General features: G+C 36.0%; 2 protein-coding genes across 2 annotated transcripts; one reads left to right on the plus strand and one right to left on the minus strand.

The window, feature by feature from the left end:
- The first annotated feature begins 15,716 nt into the window (after window positions 1-15,716).
- LOC106776810 (pentatricopeptide repeat-containing protein At1g69290-like) lies at window positions 15,717-18,820 on the plus strand. The gene is made up of 2 exons (XM_014664277.1): window positions 15,717-15,835; window positions 18,187-18,820. The coding sequence occupies exons 1-2, from the start codon at window positions 15,717-15,719 to the stop codon at window positions 18,818-18,820; spliced, it is 753 nt and encodes a 250-aa protein (XP_014519763.1).
- Window positions 18,821-23,609: 4,789 nt separating this feature from the next.
- On the minus strand, window positions 23,610-24,069 carry LOC106776811. The gene is made up of 2 exons (XM_014664279.2): window positions 23,893-24,069; window positions 23,610-23,697 (listed from the first exon to the last, which is right to left on the minus strand). The coding sequence occupies exons 1-2, from the start codon at window positions 24,000-24,002 to the stop codon at window positions 23,610-23,612; spliced, it is 198 nt and encodes a 65-aa protein (XP_014519765.1). The 5' UTR covers window positions 24,003-24,069.
- Window positions 24,070-24,303: the final 234 nt, after the last annotated feature.

The raw sequence follows: 24,303 nt of genomic DNA on the forward strand, positions 1-24,303 counted from the left end.
ATGTGTTAAAGATGCTAGGCTTCTAGAAAGCCTTGTAAAGCACGTGACAAATGAGTTTTACATGTGGGGAAATTCAATTACTAATGCCGCCCCATGGAAAGCTAAGCACACCCCCCTTTGTGTAGAAATGGCCTTTTTACCCTTCATCATGCTCTTGGGGTTGTTCTTTATTTGGTGGCCTTGGGCCCCGTGTATCACCTGGTGAACCTGGAGAGGCGCAAAAGCCTTGTAAACCCGAAGAGGCGCAAAACCTCGTAAACCTGAGGAACCTGGAGTGGCGCAAAAGCCTTGTAAACCTGGAGAGGCGCAAAACCTCGTAAACCTAGTGAACCTGGAGAGGCGCAAAAGCCTTGTAAACCTGGAGAACCTGGAGAGGTGCAAAAAACCTTGTAAACCTGGAGAGGCGCAAAAACCTCGTAAACCTAGAGAGGCGCAAAACCTCGTAAACCTGGTGAACCTGGAGAGGCGCAAAAAACCTCGTAAACCTGGAGAGGGGCAAAAAACCTCGTAAACCTGGAGAGGGGCAAACCCTAGTAAACCTGGAGAGGCGCAAAAACCTCGTAAACCTGGTGAACCTGGTAAATTTGGAGATGTTGAGATATCCTGGCGTTGCAGTATATATTTTGAATTGATCTTCTTATAGCTCTGAACTTTGAATTTTGTTGATACACTGATGTTTGGGTGGGAATTCGCGTGAGACCTTGTTCATACCCTTTTTGAAAATTTTGAATTTTTCCACTGATGTACTTTCCTTGAACTGATTTCACGAATTCTTGTTGAATGGTTGCGATGCATGGTGTGCTATGCTTTTCTTATGATGATGCATGCACAAAGCATGAATGTATGAATGAAAATTCATGTGAGACACAAATATTTTATCATATTTTCGGTTTCAATTTAATTGATTCCACGACATCCTTTAAGAACAAACTCGCGTCCAGTGAATCTACCTGTGATGCTCATTATTTTTGGGAGGCATTTTGAAAATTAAAAGCGACCTTATGAAAGAGATGGAAAAGATTCATAATACAATATTATCAATTCCAATTTAAGAGTGTTCCCTATTGTCAACACCCAAATCATTGTGCATAAGATTTTTTTGACTATGTCAGAATTAACTAGCAAAGGTAACTTCTCTCCATTCGTTCTTGTGAGAGTAAGTGCCCCACCACCAAATGCCTTCTTTACCACATATGGGCCTTCATAACTTGGAGTTTACTTACCCTTGTGACCTTTTTGTATTGGCAAAATGTTTCTTCGGACCAATTCTCCTTCTCGGGATTCTTTAGAGCGTATCTTCTTGCCGAATGCGCTTTTCATTCTTTGCTGGTATAAATGTTTATGGCATGTCATGGTCAATCTTCTTCCTCAATGAGATTAGGTTGATCGAATCGGGTTTGAACTCAATATGCTTCTTCTCACTGGGTTTCCATTAATACTCGTAGGGATGGGATTTCTACCTCTAAGGGTAGTATGCTTTCATTCCATATACCAAAGAAAAGGTGTTGCCTCAGTCGACGTATGTGTCGTTGTGCAGTAACCGTGTAAAGTGAAGGTACAATCCTCTTGACATATATTTTTTTATTAGCAGCTTTGAATGCCCCATGCATCTTTGGACGACGATGTGAAGTATGATTGTCAACATGCATTTGTTCATCATCGTCCTTCTTTGGTAGATACTTGCTACCCATTGGGGTATTCTGCCCCAGCTAAGAATCTCGCATCGAACTGCTTTCCAACTTCATCTTTGATCCAAAGACCATCTGGATTGAGTGGTAACTTATTTGAACCTTTCTTTCATGCTGGTGCTGACTTTTACCTCTTCTCTCTCGCCCTCCTATAGTAAAGATTTCAACCTTTTCCTGATGGGGTTTTATTTCTTTAGAATCTTGCTTCACAAATCTCATTAACTCTAGAGAGGGTTCTGGATCAATCATAATCATCTCATAAAATTTGATGCAGAGGTGCACAAACCTCATAATATTTGATGAAGAAGCTCACAAACCTCATAATACTTGTTGGGGAGGTGCACGAGTAACTTAATCGAAATTAATTTTCAGCCAAGTTCAAAATCCAAATAGCCAAACCCGTTCATTGTTGTCTGTAGGTTCTTTCCAGCTACTTCAAATTTGCAATATATTCAGCATATTATCTATGCGAACACAAATTCTGCTAATTTTGTCCTTGAACAAATTTCATCCTCATACGAAGATCTTGTTGCTCTTTTCGCATGGCCAACTATGAAAACTTCTAAAAAAAATATTAGAAGGTCTATTATTCATAAATCTTCTCTTCAAACACGAGGTCACTCAATGTTAAAGACTCATTCCAGAAGCTTTAAACAATGCTAACATGCATTTCCCTGCCATCCACTGTAAATATCTCATTCACTTTGAGAACGTTTACATTTGCTTCTGCAAGCTGTAAAACCTTAGGATTGGGTTGGTTGTCAAATCTTAAAGAGGTAACATCGACTTCCTATCCCTAAAACTTGGTGGAACTTGTCCATGAGTTACTTCACAGTATAGATTGTAGTCTTTCAAATCTTTGAATTCATCGTCATAAAGCTGAGTTGACCAGTGCAATTGTTTTACCTCTGAAGTGTCATAACAAATTTACAAGTAATCGCTTCAAACACAATTCCAGCCTAAACATCTGAACCAATTCCTTGGCAAATTTCTCATGTGAAGTGATTGACTAAAATGTAAATACTGGAATTCCACCATTATCTCGGGCATCTCCAAAGTCACTCTCGTCCTTTGGGAGAGATGAGAATTAACAAGAGCAGTTGCATGAGATCTTCTTGTAGACGAAGCAAAGAACCATCGATTTTTGAACGACGCCAATTATGACCATTGGTTCTTTAAACTTCTTTGCGCTTTGAGGCCTCTACAATCTGAGCACCGATGGTGGTAATGGTGATGTTGTTTGATGCTCCGAATCAATTGTTCTTGTAGGAGTTGATGATGCCGAGTCTAGGGTTTCCATTGTTGAGTAGAAGACCGATATAGAAAGACCTGGCTAACTTGAAAGAGGAAACCTAGATGCATGTTGATCTTTTTGTATTTTTGAAATGAAAGAGGTTTGATAACCATTCATAAAGTATCTTATTGACGAAGATATTCATGATAGTTAATTATGCAGATAATGATTTTTTTTGTTTATGATGAAAAATTATGCAAATGAGTATTTTGAAATTCTTTAACCTTTGATTGATTTTGTTTTACTTCATTTTTGAGGAATTATCTTGTTTTCTTTGAAATCATCAAATTCATGTACGTCTTACATTTTTGAAAAAACAATGGGTGCCAAAAAAAATTCTAAAGTTGGATATTCAAAACAGTGTTTGGCATTTTCTTTTGACATTGGTATGTGCATGCTTGAATTCACAGAAAAGTTGAAAGTGGTAAAGATTTAAAAGGATTTAAAGGACACTGGGATAGCCATATTGGCGTGTAATATGTGAATATCAATATGAGATACGACACACCAAAAGGATGTTGGTGTTTGGTAAAATGGAGATATGGATCCATGAATGTCAAAGTTGCCCCTAGTTTTTTTTAGGCAGGGGTTTCGTACAGGATAAAGAACGGGTATGGAAAGGGTTTATTGAAAAAGGATTGCCTCAATTGGTTTGATTTGACCAATGTGCTCTAGTTTGTGGGTAGTATTGGTGTTTGTTAGAGCCAAACTCTTTTTCTTGTGGGGAAAGGCTAAAGGATGAGTGTTTTCAAGCACTGTGCACATACATATCTCAATAGAAAATATTGATAAAAAACATTTGATAATGATTTACTCAAAATGTAATGATTTCCTTTTCAATGTTTTATTTTGGCGAAATGAAAATGATAAAACTTTTTTGAGAAATTTTTTTTAATTTACTCTTATTACATTCGTTTTTTTTCAAGAAATTGAATTTGAAGAAAACTATCAACTGGACCTAATGGGCTTTAAAAATGTTCTTGTTATAGTGAAATGAAAAATCATTTTTCCCTTGTGTTTTGAAATTTGATTCTGTTTTTTTTTGGAAAACAATGATGTCAACCTAATTTGTTCAAAAACGCTTTTTTTTTTTTTTTTAAGACTCAAAATAGGTTACAAACAATGATAATTCTTTTGATGAAGAAACATGTCTACACATTAGGATAAGGTGCCCCTGTTTTTTTTTGGATAAAATGGATGATGGAAAATGATGAAGAAAAAAAACTATTTTCGCGATTTCAAGTCATAAATGCATCAAGAAAAAAGAAGAAAGTTTTATTAATTCAATTGACTAAAAAGTGTTTATTTTGCCTTATTTATTTATTTATTAAAGCATGACGTTTTCGTTTTTGCTTTTTCTTTTCTTTTAAAAAAAACATGGCACATTTATTGTTATGTATAAAGAAAATTAAGGGAAATGATAAAAATGTTGCTAATGCATATGATGCATAAAACATATACGCCAAATAATGATTAAAAGCCAACATGTTTTATGCTTTTAAGGTAGGTCCAATGTCCTATGGTCTAAGCGATGTATATGCAATCTCACAGGGAAGACTTCCTAAACGTAAGATCAAGGCCACCAGAGCTATGGTCCTTTTCACAGCTTTTCCACAACAGTTGGACGCAACTAGGTGTGAAATTGCATGTAAAGAGAACAACCACTGGCTGAGGATTTCATGATAGCCAAACTGGAGACAGTCCAAACATGACACCGCTACACAACCCCTCTAATTCTATGTTGCACTCAGACCCGGGTATAGGGCCCCACTCATGATATGTACAATAATAATAATAATAAAAAGAATAAAATACCAAAATAAATAAAGACAATCACATATAAACAAAAAGGGAAATAAAATAAAATAAAATAAAAAAGGAATAAGATAAAATAAAATCAAGCAAAATAAAATAAAATAAGAAAAACCACATCAATTTTGCACATTTAATTATCAAGGCCTGATTCTCTAGCCTCCCCAGTCGCAATCAGGATCGCGACGGGACGACGAACCGAAAAACAAATGGGTTTAAAAAATATTTTGGGAGTCGCCACCATAATTTATTATGGAAAACTATGGAAAAACCCTAAAATAAAAGCATGGTCTACGAAAAACAGATTTTTAAGTTCGGGAATCGGTTACGCGTAAGGAAGGTATTAGCACCCTAGCGCGCCTGCCCAAAGGAAGTACCTCTAATTAAATGTATAAAATTAACGTGGTTTTCCAAAATAAATAATTTTCCCCAAAAAAATAAAAATGAAATTAAACTAAAATAAAATTATTAGGAAACAAAAAATATTTTTGTTTTATGAACCCGACAAGGATTGACCTTGGTCCTACGTACATCCATTAATGGACAATCAGGGATCACGTAGTTCTTTATCTAGAAAAAGGTTAGTGAGTTTGTTAAAAAAGAAAAAATGGATTGATTTATATTTTTGAAAAGTCGGGAAATCATGGATCGCGTAATTTTGATAAAAAGATTTAGTTTAACAAAAATTAATCTTTTTAAAAATTTTGTATTTTTATATTTTCAGAATGGTGGGAAAAGAACCCTTTATTTTATTATTTAAAAACATTATCTGTGTGTAGTAAAAAAACTTTTTAAAAAAAAGGTTCAGGGCACAATAAAAAGAAAAAGAATGGTGCAGAGATGACATATCTTTTTAGCTTTCAGTACTCCCTTGTTTCTTTTTTGGTGATTGCGGTTGACAGAACCCTTATGTGTGAGAACCTCTTTTTTTCTATACTCTCTTTCTTTTTTTCCTTTCTATTGTTTCTGCCAGTTTTTCTCCCTCTTTTTTTTCGGTCCCTTTTTCCTTCCACAGAGTGTGTACTTATAGGCACATATTGTAATATTAATGTGATCTTGCCTTAATGGCGAATTAATTGACAGTTAGCAAAAATTGGGAAAGAAATGGTCTTGATTGCAATCAAATAAATCAAATAAAATTCGTGACAAAGATTATAATAATTTNCAGAAAATTTGCCCATTTAAAAAAAAAGGATGTTATTTTTTTCTCTTCAGGAAGAAACTGATGCAGCAAATTATGTCAATATATTTTTAATTATTATTTACCATTATTGCCATAATATTGATCCAAATTGTTGCCATATTAAAATAAAATTTCAAAAACACACTAAAGTGATGTGTCCTGCATTAAGGAAGATTATTTTATTATTTTCCTTTTCCTTTTTTTCTTTGCCCAACATTCACTATTATTCTCTTATTCTTTAATTTTGATTATTTACTTTCCTGGACGAAATTGGGTGTTGACAGTACTTCTTTCTGGATTGTGTCTTGTAACCTAAGGAAAACTGTAAGATTTCTCTGAATTTTCAACTTTGTGCAAATGTTTATGGATAAAATTGATGGAAGAAAAGTTTCAGAGCATATGATTGTGTTGGTTTTCAATAGAAGGAATATATCTTTGGATTTCCTGAAGTAAAGACCATAATTCAGTGGCTTGCAACTTCTCCGGTAATTTTATATTTTTAGTCGTCATTGTATCAGGTAATTTTAGGAATCCCTCTATCCCTAGTTATCCATGGTATATTTTTTAGTCAAATTTTTTTTGTATTAAGTTGTTTGAAATGTTTAGTTGTTGAATCAGTAGTAGATATTTTTAGTTATGGATATTTTTAGTTAACAACTTAAGCAATACGAGTAACTCCCACTAACAATATTGTTGAAGATTAGAGCATTGAAGAGCCAAAGACATTAACTTCTCGGTTCGGCTTTCATATGCCTTTAATCCATTTACTTAGATTGGCATGTTCAAGTAATTGTTGGTCATTTGAATCCATATTGGTTGTTCCCCATCTTGACTTGTAATTTTTCTACAGCTTAGGAGTTTTCTTGATGTTAATATGAATTATATATATAATCTTCTAAATTCTAATGTATTTAGGGGGAGGGGCTATGCCTTTATTACTTTTTATTAAAGGTTTTCTATTTATATTTGCTTTTGTTTCTAATGAATTCTTTTATAAACTGCTAAGTTTCCTCCCGGTCATCCCTTCATATTGTGATCCTTGTGCCCTTTTAATTTTAATCTGTTTTGAAAAAAAAATGTTTGGCATGTGAAGGACATATGTACAACTGTCTTTTTCTTTTTATTCATTATATAGGTGCAAGGGAAAATAAGTATCTTGCAGGGTGGGGTGTTGAGCTTTGGTCTAAGCCACTGTGCTACATCAGAGTTTGAGTTATTACTGAAGAACTGTTGATGAGTGATTCTGTAATGAAGGTAGTTGGAATGAGTTTTAGTTTTGCAGAGATATTGTTTATTGGGACATGTTGACATCTAGTTCCTTTATATGTTTCATCTCTTACCTATGTTGTAGAACTAGTAAACAAAATGAGCATATCATATATAGGCTACACTGATTTTTTATTTTTCCAGTAGTCAATGTTACAATGTTCCTGTAATTGAGAACTGTTTTCATCTTGCTATATATCCTTTAGGCTTTAGGCTTTACCTTTAATTTTGAACTGTTTTTACAATTCAGAAGCATGTATATTCACTGAACTCTATGTATATTCACTAAACTCTGAATTGCAAAATAAATAATGTACAATATGATATCACGGCCAATATCTTATTAAAGATATTGATAAGCAAAAGATAAAATAATCAAAGGATAATCAAGAATATCTATTTAAAGATATTTAGCAACTAACAAGATTTTCAGGTAAGTCTGTTTATATTATATTCTGTTTATATGTTATTGGGTTTACATCAGTTTAAGGTCCATGAGACAAATTATAAATAGAAAGCCAAGGCCACAAGCGAGGTATCTCTCAATCACACTTCATTCACATTCTACTCACACTCCACAACTCATCTTCTCATATATTAAAAGAGTGATAATCATCCACTATATATTCAATTATGAGTTGAGGCTCATCAAACCGCTCCTAACTTGAGCGTCAGAGTGCCATTGTAGGTACCTCCCCCCTCGGTCAAAGCTTGATGATCACCGAACGGTCAAGGATGAAGGAGAGTGAGCGGTCAAGACCCAAGAAAAGCAAGCGATCAAGTCAATCCAAGCATCAAAAAGTGATAAAGTTGCGTCAGACAGGTTAGTGTCTCGGTCTCACAAAATATTCACCGAAAAATTTTGACGCCCACCGTGGGGCCGGGGAGCATCCCATTGAAAGCCACGAGGAACCAAGATAAGTTCTCGGTCTCAACATTGCCACTTCGGATCAACAGGAATTTTCATCAAAGTGATAGCTACAAAACATGGATCATCATCTCTACGTGAAGTATCATCAACAAGATAAGTGTTTTTGAAATATGAATATTTCATATGAAAATAAAACAATAAAATATCTACCCAGATATTATTCTTGAGTTTTAGTATAAACCATGGTAAAACCGAAATATATAATTAATAATATGTGATATATAATATATTAAAAATATATATTATATTAAAGATATATGTGTAACATATGGTGACACACTTCACATAATAAATATTATATATTGCTACAGTTTTTATTTGATAAACATGGAAAAATGTGAATTGTCCCAACTTTCATTTATCATATATGTTAGTTATATAATACAATATATATCTATCGGTATAATATATATGTTATTATATATGCTATTTGCCCTAATCAATGATGACAAGGTGATCTACCAGAGTAAGAATGGAGATCACTAAAGAAGTTACATCTCAACCGACCGGTCTCAATTATATCTTTGATATCATATATCTTACAGATCATTAAAGCGGTTACATCCCGACTGAACGGTCTCGCCTATATTTTATATTATATATCTTGCAAGTCACAAGACTATAAAACAATTACATTTCGACCATGAAACATTCTAATATGGATTCTTCAAACATTCAACCGCTCCGCTACACAGGATCCTAAACACAAAAGAAGAATACAAAAGTCCGAGCAAGTGAGTCCATCACTCTCGGCCATCGGGAAGTTCCCTCGTGAACTCCTACGTTTAAGTCCGAGCAAGTTCGGCCATCGGGAAGTTCCCTCATGGACTCCTATGTTTAAGTCCGAGCGAGCTCAGCCATCGGGAAGTTCCCTCGTGGACTCCTATGTTTAAGTCCGAGCGAGCTCNGCCATCGGGAAGTTCCCTCGTGGACTCCTATGTTTAAGTCCGAGCGAGCTCGGCCATCGGGAAGTTCCCTCGTGGACTCCTATGTTGAAGTCCGAGTGAGCTCGATCATCGGGAAGTTCCCTCGTGAACTCCTATGTTTAAGTCCGAGCGAACTCACGGGTGCTCGGCCATTCGGCCTCACAATGATTCAGCCATTCGGCTTTATAGGTGCTCGGTCATTCGGCCTCATAGGTGCTTGGCCATTCGGCCTCACAAGTGCTCGGCCATTCAGCCTCACAATCATTCAGCCATTTGGCTTTAAAGGTACTCGGCCATTCGGCCTCACAGTCATATAGCCATCCGGCTTCACAGACATTTGGCCATTCGGCCTCACAGGCGTTCAGCCATTCCGCTTAACAAAATCTCGGTCGTTCAACCTCCAAGGTATCTCTCTCTCCCTTCGGTTTAGAGATGGGCAACACCTAAAAGCAAGTTCCCTAGTACAACAAAAGCAGTCTTCCTCAAACTCATAAGTCCCCTAGTTAATCATGGCTAAAGCCGAACGATTAACTCGAACTTAGGGGGCAAAATGTATAGTATGATATCACGACCAATATCTTATTAAAGATATTGATAAGCAGAAGATAAAATAATCAAAGGTAATCAAGAATATCTATTTAAAGATATTTAGCAACTAACAAGATTTTCAGGTAAGTCTGTTTATATTATATTCTATTTATATGTTATTGGGCTTATATCAGTTTAAGGTCCATGAGACAAATTATAAATAGAAAGTCAGGGCCACAAGCCAGGTATTTTCCAATCACACTTCATTCACATTCTACTCACACTCCACAACTCATCTTCTCATATATTCAAAGAGTGATAACCATTCACTACATATTCAATTATGAGCTGAGGCTCATCAAACCGCTCCTAACTTGAGCATCGGAGTGCCATTGCAGGTACCTCCCCCCTCGGTCAAAGCTTGAAGATCACCGAACCGTCAAGGATGAAGGAGAGTGAGCAGTCAAGACCCAAGAAAAGCAAGTGATCCAGTCAATCCAAGTATCAAAAAGTGATAAAGTTGCGTCAGCCAGGTTAGTGTCTCGGTCCCACAAAATATTCACCGAAACAAATAGTTAACTAAACTGTGAATGTATTGCAATGTAACTGAAATAAAAAATAGTTCATTTCAGTTTCTTTGTGTTAGAATCATTACATATAGGTATCATCATTTAGGCTAGTTTGCATAATAATTAATGAGTTGTACCTAGTTCAGTACATAGTAGTCTAGTGCATTGGTGTTCCATTTACTCTTGTGATTTTCATTGTAAATAGAAGATAATGAGAGGGATCATTAAGCCCTCAAGAATATTTCTTATCAGTCTTAAATCTCAAGTTGGTATCAGAGCAGGTTCATCCTGCTCTGGTTTCCGTCCTCGGTTGTCTACCAGCACTGTCACTGTTGTTCGCGCACCTGTCTGGTGTCATTCGCCGTCATCCGCGGCTGTCTTGCCATTATCTGCAGTTGTCAACTGCAATTTGAAGTTCTTCAACTTGGTTGTCCGCCATCTAGCATTTGTCCATTGTTGTCCACCGCTGTCTGTCGCCGTTCATCGAACGTCGTCACTGTTTCGTCTGGCGACCAATGGATTTGGTTCGCCTCTTCACGCGACAGCCAACCCCACCGGTGGGTTCGCCTGAATCTCCTCCACGCTCTGCCATGTGCCGCGTCTTTATGCGCTGCGAATAGGCTCGTTCAGCTCACGCGCCGCCCTCTGGCTGCAGGAAAGTCACTGCGACACCTCCATAGTCGTCGCCTGGACCTCCTCTCTCTGTTCTGCCCCTCTAAACCCTGCTTTAGTGAGGTGCAGAAGCTCCCCTTGAAGAAAACCCTAAGGTTAGGGTTTTCTAGTGCCTCTCGGTTTTCTGGCTCCCTTCTGGTTCCTCTCCTATTTTTATCAACAATGGCGTTTGGAAGTGTTCTTTCTTTCTCTAGAAGTCCCTCAATTACTTCCGAAAAGCTAAACGGAAAGAATTACCTCTCTTGGTCTACTGTCATGGAAATGTGGTTCCTCGGTCAAGGACATTATGACCACCTTGAGCAGGATGGAAGCCAAGTACCGTCTGAAAAAGCTGAACAATGGAAACAAGCAGATTTCCAGCTGTGTGCCTTGTTGTGGCAGTCTGCGGAACCATGAATTTTGATATCTCTTAGAGCTTTCAAATTATGTCACTCGTTTTGGAAGAAAGCTCAAAGCATCTATGTTAATGATATTCAACGTCTCTATGATACAACAAACAAACTTGGAAGTCTCAAAATGACAGACCATGATATGGTCTCCTTCAAGCAGCTGTGGAAGATTTGAGAACGTTCTTGGAAGTGGAATCTTCGGAAGACATCAAGAAGAAGCTTGACAAGTATTATATGGTGATGATCCTCCGTGCTTTGCATCCATATTTGAATCACATCAGAGATCAACTCCTGAAAAGCCATGAGGTCCCTTCCTTGGAAGCCTTGACCACAGGTCTTCTTCATGTTCCAGTGCCTCAATCTCAGGAAGCTCATGAAACATTGGAACCATCTGTCATCGTTGCCACACGAGGAAGAGGATGACGTGGCACTAGAGGAGAAGGACATGGAGGTCGGGGACGTCCACAATGCACTTATTGTAAGAGGGTGGTTCACACCCAAGAAAACTGCTACTCCTTGCATGGCTTTCCTTCCAAAACAGCCAATATCTTGAAGGCTGAAACTCCCACTTCCAACTCCAAGTTCACTGAGGAAGAGTATCAAAAGTATCTACGGTTAAAGTTTAACAACTTGGCGCAATCATTCCAGTCCCCAAGTACGTCTACAGCCTGTATTTCTCAATCCATGGAAGGTCCCACTTCAGGGGTAATTGACTCGGGTGCTTTTGATCACATCTCTGGTAATACCTCATTGTTCTCAACCCTTTCCCTCCAAGAAAAACCTTATTTCATTACCCTTGCAAATGGCTCTAAAACTTGTTGAAAGGGAGTCGGTCAAGTCTCCCTATCTCCCTCTCTCACTCTGAAATCTGTTCTTTTTGTCCCTAACTGTCCATTCAATTTAATTTCCTTAAGCTAGTTAACCAAAATGTTACGTTGTTCGATAACCTTTGATTCAAAATCTTTTGTTATACAGGAGCGTGGCTCGGGGAGACAGATTGGAGAAGGATATGAAGCTGGAGGTTTATACCATTTTGGATCACGTCCACGGGTATATTGTGTTGCAGCTCTTGCCCCTAAAGTGTTACATGATCTGTTTGGCCATCCTCACTTGTCAAAGTTAAAAAAGATGCGTCCTGAACTTAGTGGTCTTCAGACTTTAGAATGTGAGTCTTGTCAACTAGGAAAACATGTTAGATCTGTCTTTCCTAAAAGGTCTCAATCAATGTGTACTTCTAGTTTTTCTATTATTCATTCTGATGTCTGGGGACCTAGTCACGTCTCTTCTTTTGGTTTTAGGTATTTTGTTACATTTATCGATGAGTATTCTAGATGTACTTGGGTTTATCTAATGAAAGATCTCTCTGAATTGTTACCTATCTTCACATCTTTTTTGAATGAAATCAAGAACCAATTTGGTCAAGTAATTAAAATCTTAAGAAGTGATAATGCTAAAGAGTATTTCTCATCCTTTTTTTCTGCAATCCTTAGCTCCCATGGTATTTTGCATCGGTCCACTTGTCCTCATACACCCCAGCAAAATGGTATAGCCGAACGAAAAAATAGACACTTGGTTGAAACTGCTCGTACCCTTTTGCTTGGTGCCCATATTCCCGTTCATCAATGGGGGATGCCATCTTAATTGCATGTTTTCTTATTAATAGGATGTCCTCCTCCTCCTCTCTCAATGATAAAGTCTCGTTCTCCATTCTCTTTCCCAATGATCCTCTCTTTCACACTCCTCCTCTAGTGTTTGGTTATGTTTGTTTTGTTCACGACATGTCTCCAGGGCTAGACAAGCTCTCCGCTCGTGCAATCAAATGTGTCTTTTTGGGTTATTCTCGGCTTCAAAAAGGATACTGATGTTACTCTCCTGAAACCCGGAAATACTACATGTCTGCCAATGTCACCTTCTTTGAACAAACACCTTTCTTCTCTCCCTCTGTTCAAGATGTTCATATCCTCCAACAGGTCCTTCCTCTTCCAGTGGTTGAGTCCAATATCTCCCATGTCCCAGTTAATTCAAGTCATGCTCAAGGTCCTCCCAAACCTTCCTCTCCACATATTGATCTCTCTCGACACAGTACCCCCGTGGGCAGTCCTCTTCCAGAAAATGGTGGATCTCCTTCTTCAAATTCTTCTCCATCACCGCCTCCTGCCACGCCTCCTTGTGAAGATGATTCTGGTTGGCCCATTGCTCTCATAAAAGGTAAGTGTTCCACTAGCAACCCTCGTCCCATTTATAATTTTCTTAGCTATCACAGATTGTCGCCTTTCTTTTATTCCCTTTTATCCTCAGTGTCTTCGGTGGTTATACCCAAAAATGTGAAAGAAGCACTTGATCATCCTGGATGGAGACAAGCCATGATTGCAGAAATGCAGGCTCTTGACCACAGTAATACTTGGGAGCTTGTGCCACTTCCCCCGGGCAAAAAGGATGTTGGTTGATAGGCTCAAAGCCCGGCTGGTTGCAAAGGGGTACACTCAGGTGTATGGCCTTGATTATTGTGACACTTGTTCTCCTGTGGCAAAGATGACTACCATTCATCTTTTCTTCGCGATGGCCGCAATTCGTCATTGGCCACTTCATCAATTGGATATCAAAAATGCCTTTCTCCATGGTGATCTTGAGGAAGAAGTTTATATGGAGCAACCTCCTGGGTTTGTTGCTCAGGGGGAGTCTGGTATGGTTTGCAAATTACACCAATCTTTGTATGGGCTCAAGCAATCACCACGTGCTTGGTTTGGAAAATTCAGCTCCATTGTTCAAAAATTTGGACTAAAACGTAGTGAACCAGATCATTCGGTCTTTTATTATCATTCATCTCTCGGCAAATGTGTTTACTTAATAGTATATGTTGGTGATATAGTCATTACATGAAATGATACAGCTGGAATATCTCAATTGAAGGAGTACTTGTGTAGACATTTCCAAACCAAGGATCTTGGAAGCCTCAAATACTTCTTAGGCATTGAAGTAGCTCAGTCAAAGGATGGAGTTGTAATCTCCCAAAGGAAGTATGCCCTGGATATTTTGAAAGAAACAGACATGATTGATTGTAGACCGGTTGACAGTCCTATGGACCCAAATCAAAAATTAACAACCGAAGAAGGTGAGTTATTTTTCGACCCGGAGAGATATAGGAGACTTGTTGGAAAACTAATCTATCTCACTATTACAAGGTCAAATCTATCTTTTGTTTTTGGAGTGGTTAGTCAGTTCATGCAAGCTCCATGTGTTGGCCATTGGAATGCTATCATTCGAATCCTAAGGTATTTAAAGAACGCTCCCGGGGAGGGGTTGTTATATGAAGAGAAAGGAAGCTTTCAGGTATCAGGATATTGTGATGCTGATTGGGCAGGTTCTCCTATTGATAGACGATCTACTACTGGATATTGTGTTTTCCTTGGAGGAAACATTATCTCATGGAAAAGTAAGAAACAAAATGTAGTGGCTCGATCAACAGTTGAAGCTGAATATAGGGCAATGGCATCACTAACATGTGAACATATATGGGTGAAGCAGTTCCTTCAAGAGCTTGAATTTTGTGACATTCAAAGTATAAAGATGTATTGTGATAACCAAGCTACCCTTCACATTGCATCAAATCCAGTGTTTCATGAGAGGACTAAACATATAGAGATTGATTGTCATTTTGTTCGGTAAAAGTTATTGTTAAAAGAAATATGTACCGAGTTTGTTGGATCAAATGACCAACTCGCAAATGTGTTGACTAAGTCATTGAGGGGACCTCAGATTGAGTTTATTTATTCCAAGATTGGTACATACAATCTGTATGCTCCAGCTTGAGGGGGAGTGTTAAAATCATTACATATAGGTATCATCATTTAGGCTAGTCTGCAGAATAATTAATGAGTTGTACCTAGTTCAGTACCTAGTAGTCTAGAAGATAATGAGAGGGATCATTAAGCCCTCAAGAATATTTCTTATCAGTCTTAAATCTCAAGTCTTTGAACTATTTTTTAGTTCAATTCAGTTTAATTCAACTATTTTATAGTTAATTATAAATGGTTTATCCACCCCTAATGATGATGATGATGAAGATTGGATGAATGAAGAAGAATGGCAAAAAGACTTGTGTCCTTCGTTCTTCCTAACAAAGCCTTATTCTTCTCCTGCACTCCTAAAACCCGCACCATTTACTCCTTCCTCCAGCCCTCAGTCTTTGCCCTCACAAAAGACAAGCAGCAACCCATTTCAGAAGGCTCCCCAAAGGCACCAGCTTTCCTCTCACCTTCCCAGCTCTCCACTCTCAAAACCACCCTCCACAAGTCCCTCCTAAGTAGCAACACTGATGAGGAATGAAAGTCCTTCAAGGATCTCACCACCCACCAAGCCTTCCCTCCCAAACCCCTCACCAACTCCCTCCTCTCCCACCTCTCCTCCCTTGGTGATACCCTCAACCTCAAGAGGGCATTTGCCTCTGCTCTCTTTCTCATGGAGAAGAACCCCTTGTTGCTCCAACATGACACCCTTCACCACATGCTCCTCTCCATTAAAGGTTCCAACACTGCAGCCCTTGCCTTTTCCCTTGTGAGGTCCATGCTCGGGTTCAGGTTCTTTGTTCCCTTTCATGTTTGGGGGCCTGTGCTTTTTGAGATCAGTGATGAGTCGATATTTTATTGATTTCACTTAGTTTATTGTGCTAGAATTAATCAGGGAATTGTGCTTAATTGTCTGGTATTTTCCCGTTTTTCCTAATTATGCTTAATTTGACCGGAAATTCTAATTTTAATTAATTTGAATTTTCTGAGCTAATTATTTTCATTATTATTTTCAGGGAAAATTTTGGAAATACAATTTGAGACATTTGGAGGAGACAAAATAATTAAAGACTCTCTACATAGACATTTTAAAATTAGTTGTATTGTAATTTAGTAGTTAAGGATTTTTGGACAAACTCTTTTGCATCTTAGGCCAAGTTTTGATAAAAGATGTGAGGCCCAAATAGTGATTTAGGTTTAGAATATTTTGTTTTTATTTTTTTAAAAAAAAGAAAAAAGAAAGAAAGAAGAAGAGAAATGGAAAAAAAGAAAAAAAGAAAAAAAAGAAAAAAAGAAAAAAAAAGGAAAAAAAAGGAAAAAAAAAAAAAAAAAAAAAAAAAAAAAAAAAAAAAAAAAAGGAAAAAAAAGGAAAAAAAAAAAAGAAAAAAAAAAGAAAAAAAAAGAGAAAAGAAAGTTCAGCTTGAGTAGCTCACGGATGTGCTGATTCCATTTTAAAATGAAAGATGTTGATTTAATTGGAGAGGAGTTGCATCCAACAACTACCATGCCCATAAAAGAAGCAAAACAACACATAGACTACATTAAATATCACGTTCAGCACATTTATATAATAATAATAAAAAAAAAGCTTATTTGAAGGCTGGAATATGCCACGGTCCAGGTTCTCTTTTGGGGAAGCAAAAGGTTAATTAAAAATGGATGTGCACACAGTAGCTTGGAGGTGTAGACGGAAATTTCAATTGGAGAAAAAAATAAGAATGCAGCACGTGGGCAGTAGCAGGGCACACGTCTGGGGATTGCTTTTAATTTTTAGCAGCCATCACATGGGTGATAAAAGAGGAGCCGAGACACACTTTTGGAGGGGGGGCTGTAACGTTCTTTGCTTCTGGAAAAACACCATGCTTTTATTATTGGATTTTGGTTGATGGAGTGGATGAAAAGAGATTTAGAATTATCACTGCAGCTGTCACGTTTGGTTGAAGGAGATTTATTACTTTGGCATTGTGTACTCTTTTCTTCTCTTGGTTTAACGTTGTTACATGGAATGATATTTTTTTTTTCCTTTTCATTTTTACTGCAAGCATTGGAATGAGAAGGAGGTTTTGCTTTATGTCTTTCATTAAATGCATGAACACGTGATTGAGTGATTTGGTGCAAGGAAGCTTTGCTTTTCATTTGATGATTCAGGAGCTCTTTTCTTTCTTTGCTTTGTGTGGACCATAAATTACCGTCACATCATTCTGCTATGGAAGCTAGAAAGGGGTTTTACAATTTTTTTTTGTCTAAGGCTTTATTGAAGGAATGATGCAGTACGGTGACACACCACCTCGGGAAGGATTAAATTTCAATAAACATATTTCATTTTTCTTTTATTGTTTGACAACCACTTGGTGATTAATTGTTAAAGATTTCTTTCCTATTCATTGAGAGTGATGTTTCGGCAGCAACAATGCATTTCTAAGCATATGATTCACTTCCTTTTCTTTTCTTTGGAGAAAGTAAGACACGTGGAAGAGAGTAGGTGTTTAGTTTCCCTAGTTGGCTGCAACATTTTTTTTATCTCTTAGTCAAAGGAAGCATTTCACTAGGAGGCACATGATGGATGGGGCATTGGTGACAGCTTCATATGGTCACGGCTGCAGCTTACTTTTTAGGAGCATTGCAATTTCAATTTCATTTTGGTAGATGCTCATAGCTTACGCTACTTGCTAGGAAAAATTAGGTTGTTTATTTCTTTTGCTCTAGAATATTTTACATCATATGTTTAGTAGTTTTTCATCTTTTTAATTAAGTGTTGCAATTTTAATAATTTTAGTTGTGCTTGAATATATATATATATATATATATATATATATATATNATATATATATATATATATATATATATATATATATATATGTTGCATTCATCAGTTTAATATTTTCATGCACTTTAATGTTTTAAATTAAATTCGGTTGTGTTTAATTTTCAATTTTAATTTCCTCATCCGCATTCACCATAAAAACACTTTCAAACCCCCCTACTGTGTGTGTGACCTAAATTTCTGAATCGCAATTGGTCCTTGAGAGACGACCTAGGAGTCACTTCCTAGTTATACTGCATTCCTAATTTGTAATCAAATTTGTATGGGCTACGACACCTATCAATCAGTAAGAACTGTGGTAACCTTGCTGTTTTTTTAGGCTCTTTGAGGAGAATTGTAGGGCAGCTCTTGAGGAGAGAGTAGAGTTCATGAATCCTGATGTTGGTGCTTGCAATGCAGCACTGGAAGGTTGTTGTTGTGAGCTTAAGTTTGTAAGTGATGCTAAGAGGGTCATGGGTACAATGTCAAGTTTAGGGGTTAGGCCTGACGAGTCCAATTTTGGGTTTCTAGGGTATTTGTATGCACTCAAGGGGTTGGAAGAGAAGATTAAGGAGTTAGATGTTTTGATGGGCGGGTTTGGCTGTTTGAACAAGAAGGGTTTTTATTGTAATTTGATTAAGGGTTACACTAAGTCTGGGAATTTGGCTTCTGTGGAGGCCACTATTGTTAGACTTCTGAATGATGGATGTGGGAAGGATTGGGGTTTTGGTGTTGAAACTTTCTGTGAAGTGATTAAGGTTTATTTTCAGAAGGGAAATATCAAGGGGTTGGCTAATTTGATTGTTGAAGCTCAGAAGATAGAGGGTTCAAATATTGCGGTTGATAGGTCTATAGGGCATGGTATTGTTAATGCGTGTGTTACTATTGGACTATCTGATAAAGCACATAGTATTCTTGATGAGATGAATGTTCAGGGGCTTCTGTCAGTCTTGGGGTCTATATACCTATCTTAAAGGCTTACTGTAAAGAAAATAGAATTGCTAAGTCTACTCAATTAGTGATGGAGATTAGTAAGTCAGGTCTTCAGTTGGATGTGGGAACCTATGAGGCTTTGATTGAAGCATCCATGTTCAGCCAAGATTTTCAGTCAGCGTTTTCACTGTTTAGGGACATGAGAGAGGCAAGGATTCATGACTTGAAAGGGAGTTACTTAACTATAATGACATGTTTGATGGAAATGTTAAATTATATTAATAATTAACATTGGTTCATGTAATGAAAAGTATAACTTTGATGTAAAGATTCTAATGTGATGATTATTAGAATAAAAGGTATTAAAGTTATTGGGATTATTTTAGAGTTATTAAAATTAATCCCTCTCTTTTCACTCCAAAAGGGCATTTTGGTATTTTATTAAAGTTAATTAAAATATCATTAAAAGAGAAAAAATTTCGAATTATGTTGACAAGACAAATTTCTAAAAAGAAAAGAGAAACAATAACGTTCTTAGGAAAGAAAAGAAACTGTGGCTGACAGATAAAAACATTCTCCAACTTCTATATCATCAAGAAAGCATTAAAAAGGAGTAAGAGGAGGGAGAAATAATTGACAGGAAGAAGTGCACAATGGATCCAGGTTAGTTCTCCTTTACTGTGTATGTGGGAATAATGAGTATCATGAAAATTCAAGATCTTGTTTGTTGTTTTCATTTAATTGAAAAAATCAAAGATTTGCTAACAAGTGGTATCAGAGCCAGGTTCTGAATTTTATGATACTCCATGAATGATAATTTTCCCAATTTTTTGAAACCCTAATTTTTTGAATTGTAAAATTTACGGATTTTAAATTTTCAGATGTTTAATTATTTTATTGGCATGAAAGAATTAAATTCGTTGTAATGTGTGAATCTCGGAAGCCGCAAACTTTTAATTTTTGATTGTTACTATTACTGGTACATGATTGTTTCAATTCACTGTAACACGTGAATTTCATTCAAGAAGCCAATTTTTATTATTATTTGATTATCGCATTAAATTTGATTTTGATCTGTGCACAACTAAAGTTTCGAAATTGAAAACCGTGCAAAGTAACCAAATCAAAGCATGAAAGAAAATTCAATCTCTTGAATTTAACCCCTGAAGTCGTGCATATGAATATTTTAATTTGGTTATTAAAGCCTAAAAGCAACTTTATTGTTGCATCACTGTAACGTGTTTTATCCAGCCGGGGTTTTCTATTTTGGCATAATGTTGCAGCACATGTTTTCCCAGTAAAGCAATTTATTGTTGCATTAAGGTGTTGCATTGCACGTTTGTGATTTTCATTCAACGCGGATTTCCATTTTGGGTGCAACTTTTATGTTACGGAAATTGTTCTCACAGTAAAGCAATTTTACTGTTGCGTGTTAGATTTTTTAACATTGTTGTGCATTGTGTGGAAATGTAAATGTGAATTAAAAGTTGGAAGGTTTCGTATACTTTTAATTTGAAAAGTGCATTTACTGACATACATGATATAATTTTGTCTTATGAATTATATGTATTTGGAAGAAGGAAATTCAATTAAGTTGAATTTCGGAAAGTAATTAGTCATTGATGTAAGGATGTTATGGATTACCCAAAGGTGAACCATGATTTATAATTGATGACATTAAAGTGAAACATTTCATGTACTTAGTATATGTTTGTGTATCCAAAGATAACATACATACACTACAAGAAAAATGTTATTTATATATGGATTATTACATATGGATTTGGATCCGTATATAAAAATATATTACATACGGATTTTATATACTGATTTTAAAATAATTAAAAAATTAAATTAATTTTTTTAGAAAGTTAACTCCCACTCATAAAAATGCTTTTCACTCACAGCTGAAAAACTTTTTCTCTCGCACACGAACCACCGTTCTCTCTCACACTCCAAGCCTTGTTCTCTCACTCGAACCCTAACCTCGTTCTCTCTCGCACTCAAAGCCACCATTCTTTCTCGCACTCAAAGTTCACCATCGCCAGTCCTTCATCATCGTCGTACCTCCCCGACTGGCCAGAGTCACCGCTTTCGACACCGAAGACCATCACTCTCACTCATCCACGGTCGCTCTTACTCATCCTTGTTAAACATTGCGTTCACCTTGGAGTATTCTTCCTTCATCTGATAGGTTTTGTAGTCCTCTTCATTCATCTGTAAACTCTTCTTTATTTATCCTCAAATCCCGAAATCTTTAAAACCCTAAATTTATTTCACTCAGAGAAGAAGTTCCTTCGTTAGGCATTGCGTTCACCTGCGAGTGTTATTCCTTTATCCGGTAGGTTTTGTAGTTCTCTTAATTCATTTGTAAACCCTTTTCTCTATTCATCCCCTAAATCTGTAAAACCCTAAATTCCTCTCTTATTTCTTATGATATAAACAAAACGCTCTATCATAGGTTTCATCGTGATTCTTAGCACAAAGTGTTGCATTTTTAGAAGACTGAGATTGAGGCAAGGGCACTGCGTTTTGGGAAGATGGACTAGGTTATGTTTTATTTGTTGACACTTCTGTTACTGCTTCAAAATTTTACTCGAGAGGAATATCATAACTCAATTGATGCTTTCAGGAGAAGGAGCGTGTCAAGTTAAAGAAAGAAAGAGACAAGAAAGATGATAAACCCAAATTCACGTCTTCTAGAAACGAATGACAAAGTGCTTGCGGTAACTCTTCAAAAGCAAAGAGCATAAACAAGTAAGTCATTTTTAATTTTTTTTTACATGATATTCTAATTATGTGGTTCTCGTCTGATTTGCAATTTACTTCATCAAACTTCATTATTAGAAGACATTTTGTTGGACCCCTCAAACTTATTTCTCAAGCTTATTTCCTACCATGGATCTATGGGTTGGATTTTATATCTTTTAAATTACCACCCTAATTATAGTTCTCCAATGATATGAAATGTGTACTACATTTTAGTTCGACTTGTATCTAACAGTCATCCCTGTTGCCCCCAATTTTTTAGTTAATTCATACAACTACTTATTGCTCTATAATTTCTATTAATTATTTATATATGTTATTTTGTGTCATCTAGGGAACAAGTGATCCATATGTTGTCATACAACTGGATTCTCAGACGGCTAAAAGCGATATCAAACGGGGGTGAGCATTTATCACAATTTTGTTTTGTTCATTTCACTTATTCAAAGGCCACCATCTCATGGTCAAGAATCAATTATACAATTCTTAGATTGTTTTGACTTTTCTGATAAAAATCTTTAATATTGTTCCTGGAAGCATTTCCCTAGGTTTGAAGTATTTTGTATAATCATTTTCTTTAAAATTTGTATATTGGCTAAATGGATAAAAGAATAACATGCAGGGACCATTTTTTTTTTAATTCATAAAATCCCACTGTGTACTTGTCTTCCACTTCCTTTGCTAAAATTTAATGTCTTAACTTCAGCTGTATCTTTGTATAATGTTTTCCAAATTACTAATACAAGTCATTAGATTGGTTCATTTATGTAAAATTAATTGATGGCAGGACAAAAAAAGGCATCATTTAATATCAAGCAGCCTCCAAACCAATATTTACAGGTTAACAAGCATGATCACTCTTTCTCACTTACATTTATGGAGCATTATACATGAGCTTGGGGTAAGATTCTTCACAGGCTTTTGGGGCTAATTATTAGGTTCGTTACTAGTTTCGCAATCATGGAGAATTGTTTATCTGAGGTTCTTGAACAAACTTATAGATTATGTACTTTTAATGGTTGCATTGAACATAGTGAAGTGCCAAAGGTGGCTAAAAGACTAACAGGTGTATAATTATAATAACGTCTTTCTTTGAATTTCGTTATATTTATTTCTCTGTTTCAGTTATGAAAATAATTAACTAGTTTTAATACTTAAAGGGAGAATGCCTTTCTAAAAATGAATGTAGATATTGGCTTGGGATGAATGTAATAGTTAGAATTTAACTGTTTAATAAGTCTTTATCCTAGCTTACAGTAGTTCCAAAAGTACTTTTTCATATATTATATGTGTTTCTCTTAGCTACAGATTGATTTTCATCAATTTATTGGACATTTATTGTATCTTATACTCCTATTCATGACTTGGTAGTTAGTTCCTTTTACAAGAAATTATTTTTGTTTTTGTTGCTATAAAGAAAGTATATATAGTATGCTCTGTTTTGAAATTTTGGGTTTTTAATTGATTTCTCCTAAATCACATTTTAAATCATTAATACAAGTTCAGAATCCTAAGATTTCTTTTTAGTTTATTATCATTAAAACATGATCTTAGAAGAAGGACTTGAATTGAACAATATTTTTAGTCATCAAAATCTCATTCAATGTCTTGGTTTATTATGTGTGGCTTCCTTTTTACCTTTCTTTTGCTAATATATTAATTTATGTTCCAGGAATCGACGAACTTGACTTCATCCACTAGATTAAGGTTTGTTTTTTAATGATACTTAAGTTGATTTTTTTTTAGACATGTGCATCAATTGATATACTTTATAATAATTATTATTCTTTGCTATTAATTATTTTGGATCTCACTCAGCAAAGTCATGTTTATATTTAAAAATGACGAACGTTTTAAGGCTGTTGAACGTGACAAAGATCGTTTATATTATGCAATTTTTGTATCCAGCACTACACTGGCGTATGAAATTTGGGGCAACCTTTTTAAAGACACAGTTCATAATGAATTGAATATAGGTCCATATCTTGTTTTCTTGCAATGCTGAATCTAATTTAAGTGTTACATGCTTTTGAATTATTGTTTATGCTCACCTGCTCCTCTTTATCCATTTTCAGTTGGAGGTGGCTTTAATTCAAAGAAATGGTAACTATTGGGTGCTGTAAATAAATATTGGGAGGCATCTAGATTAATTCATGGCTCAGGTATAAATTTTAAAATTCTGCATCATATACTTTGACTTGATTTTTGCTATTAATGGAATCAAAAGGAGTTTCAAGTTCATTTACCTTTCACTCAATTGAGTACTTTCTTTGCTTCCGAATGCATACTTGTTAGTTGTCGCATGCATGTTGATGACCAATTTGTTTTCCCCTAATTCTATTACAACATTTTTGGCAAGAGACTATTATGATATTCTTGGTGTGAGTAAGAAAGCACGTTCTTCCGAAATAAAGAAAGCTTACTATGGGGTAAGTTTTCCCTTGCCATTGCCATTGTCAGTGAACTATTAATGGTTTCTAAATTTTTCTGAGATTTGTGGTTCAATTTGATTGTTTTTTTTATCCCCTGATTCTAAGCCATCATATTGTTACCAATAAAGGAGTATTGGTAAAACCTGAAGACAAGTTTTGATGATGCTGCAGAATTGTAATTTTTGTTTGTAATAGGAGAANATTTAAAAGCAANNTGTAGTATCTTGAATGTAGTAGGAAAATAATTAATATTGTAATTTCTACTGATATAATCGATTATGGACATGCTGTAATCGATTATCATATGCTTTTGAACTACAATA

Source organism: Vigna radiata, chromosome 11 (assembly GCF_000741045.1).
Source record: "Vigna radiata var. radiata cultivar VC1973A chromosome 11, Vradiata_ver6, whole genome shotgun sequence".
Lineage (NCBI taxonomy): Eukaryota > Viridiplantae > Streptophyta > Magnoliopsida > Fabales > Fabaceae > Vigna > Vigna radiata.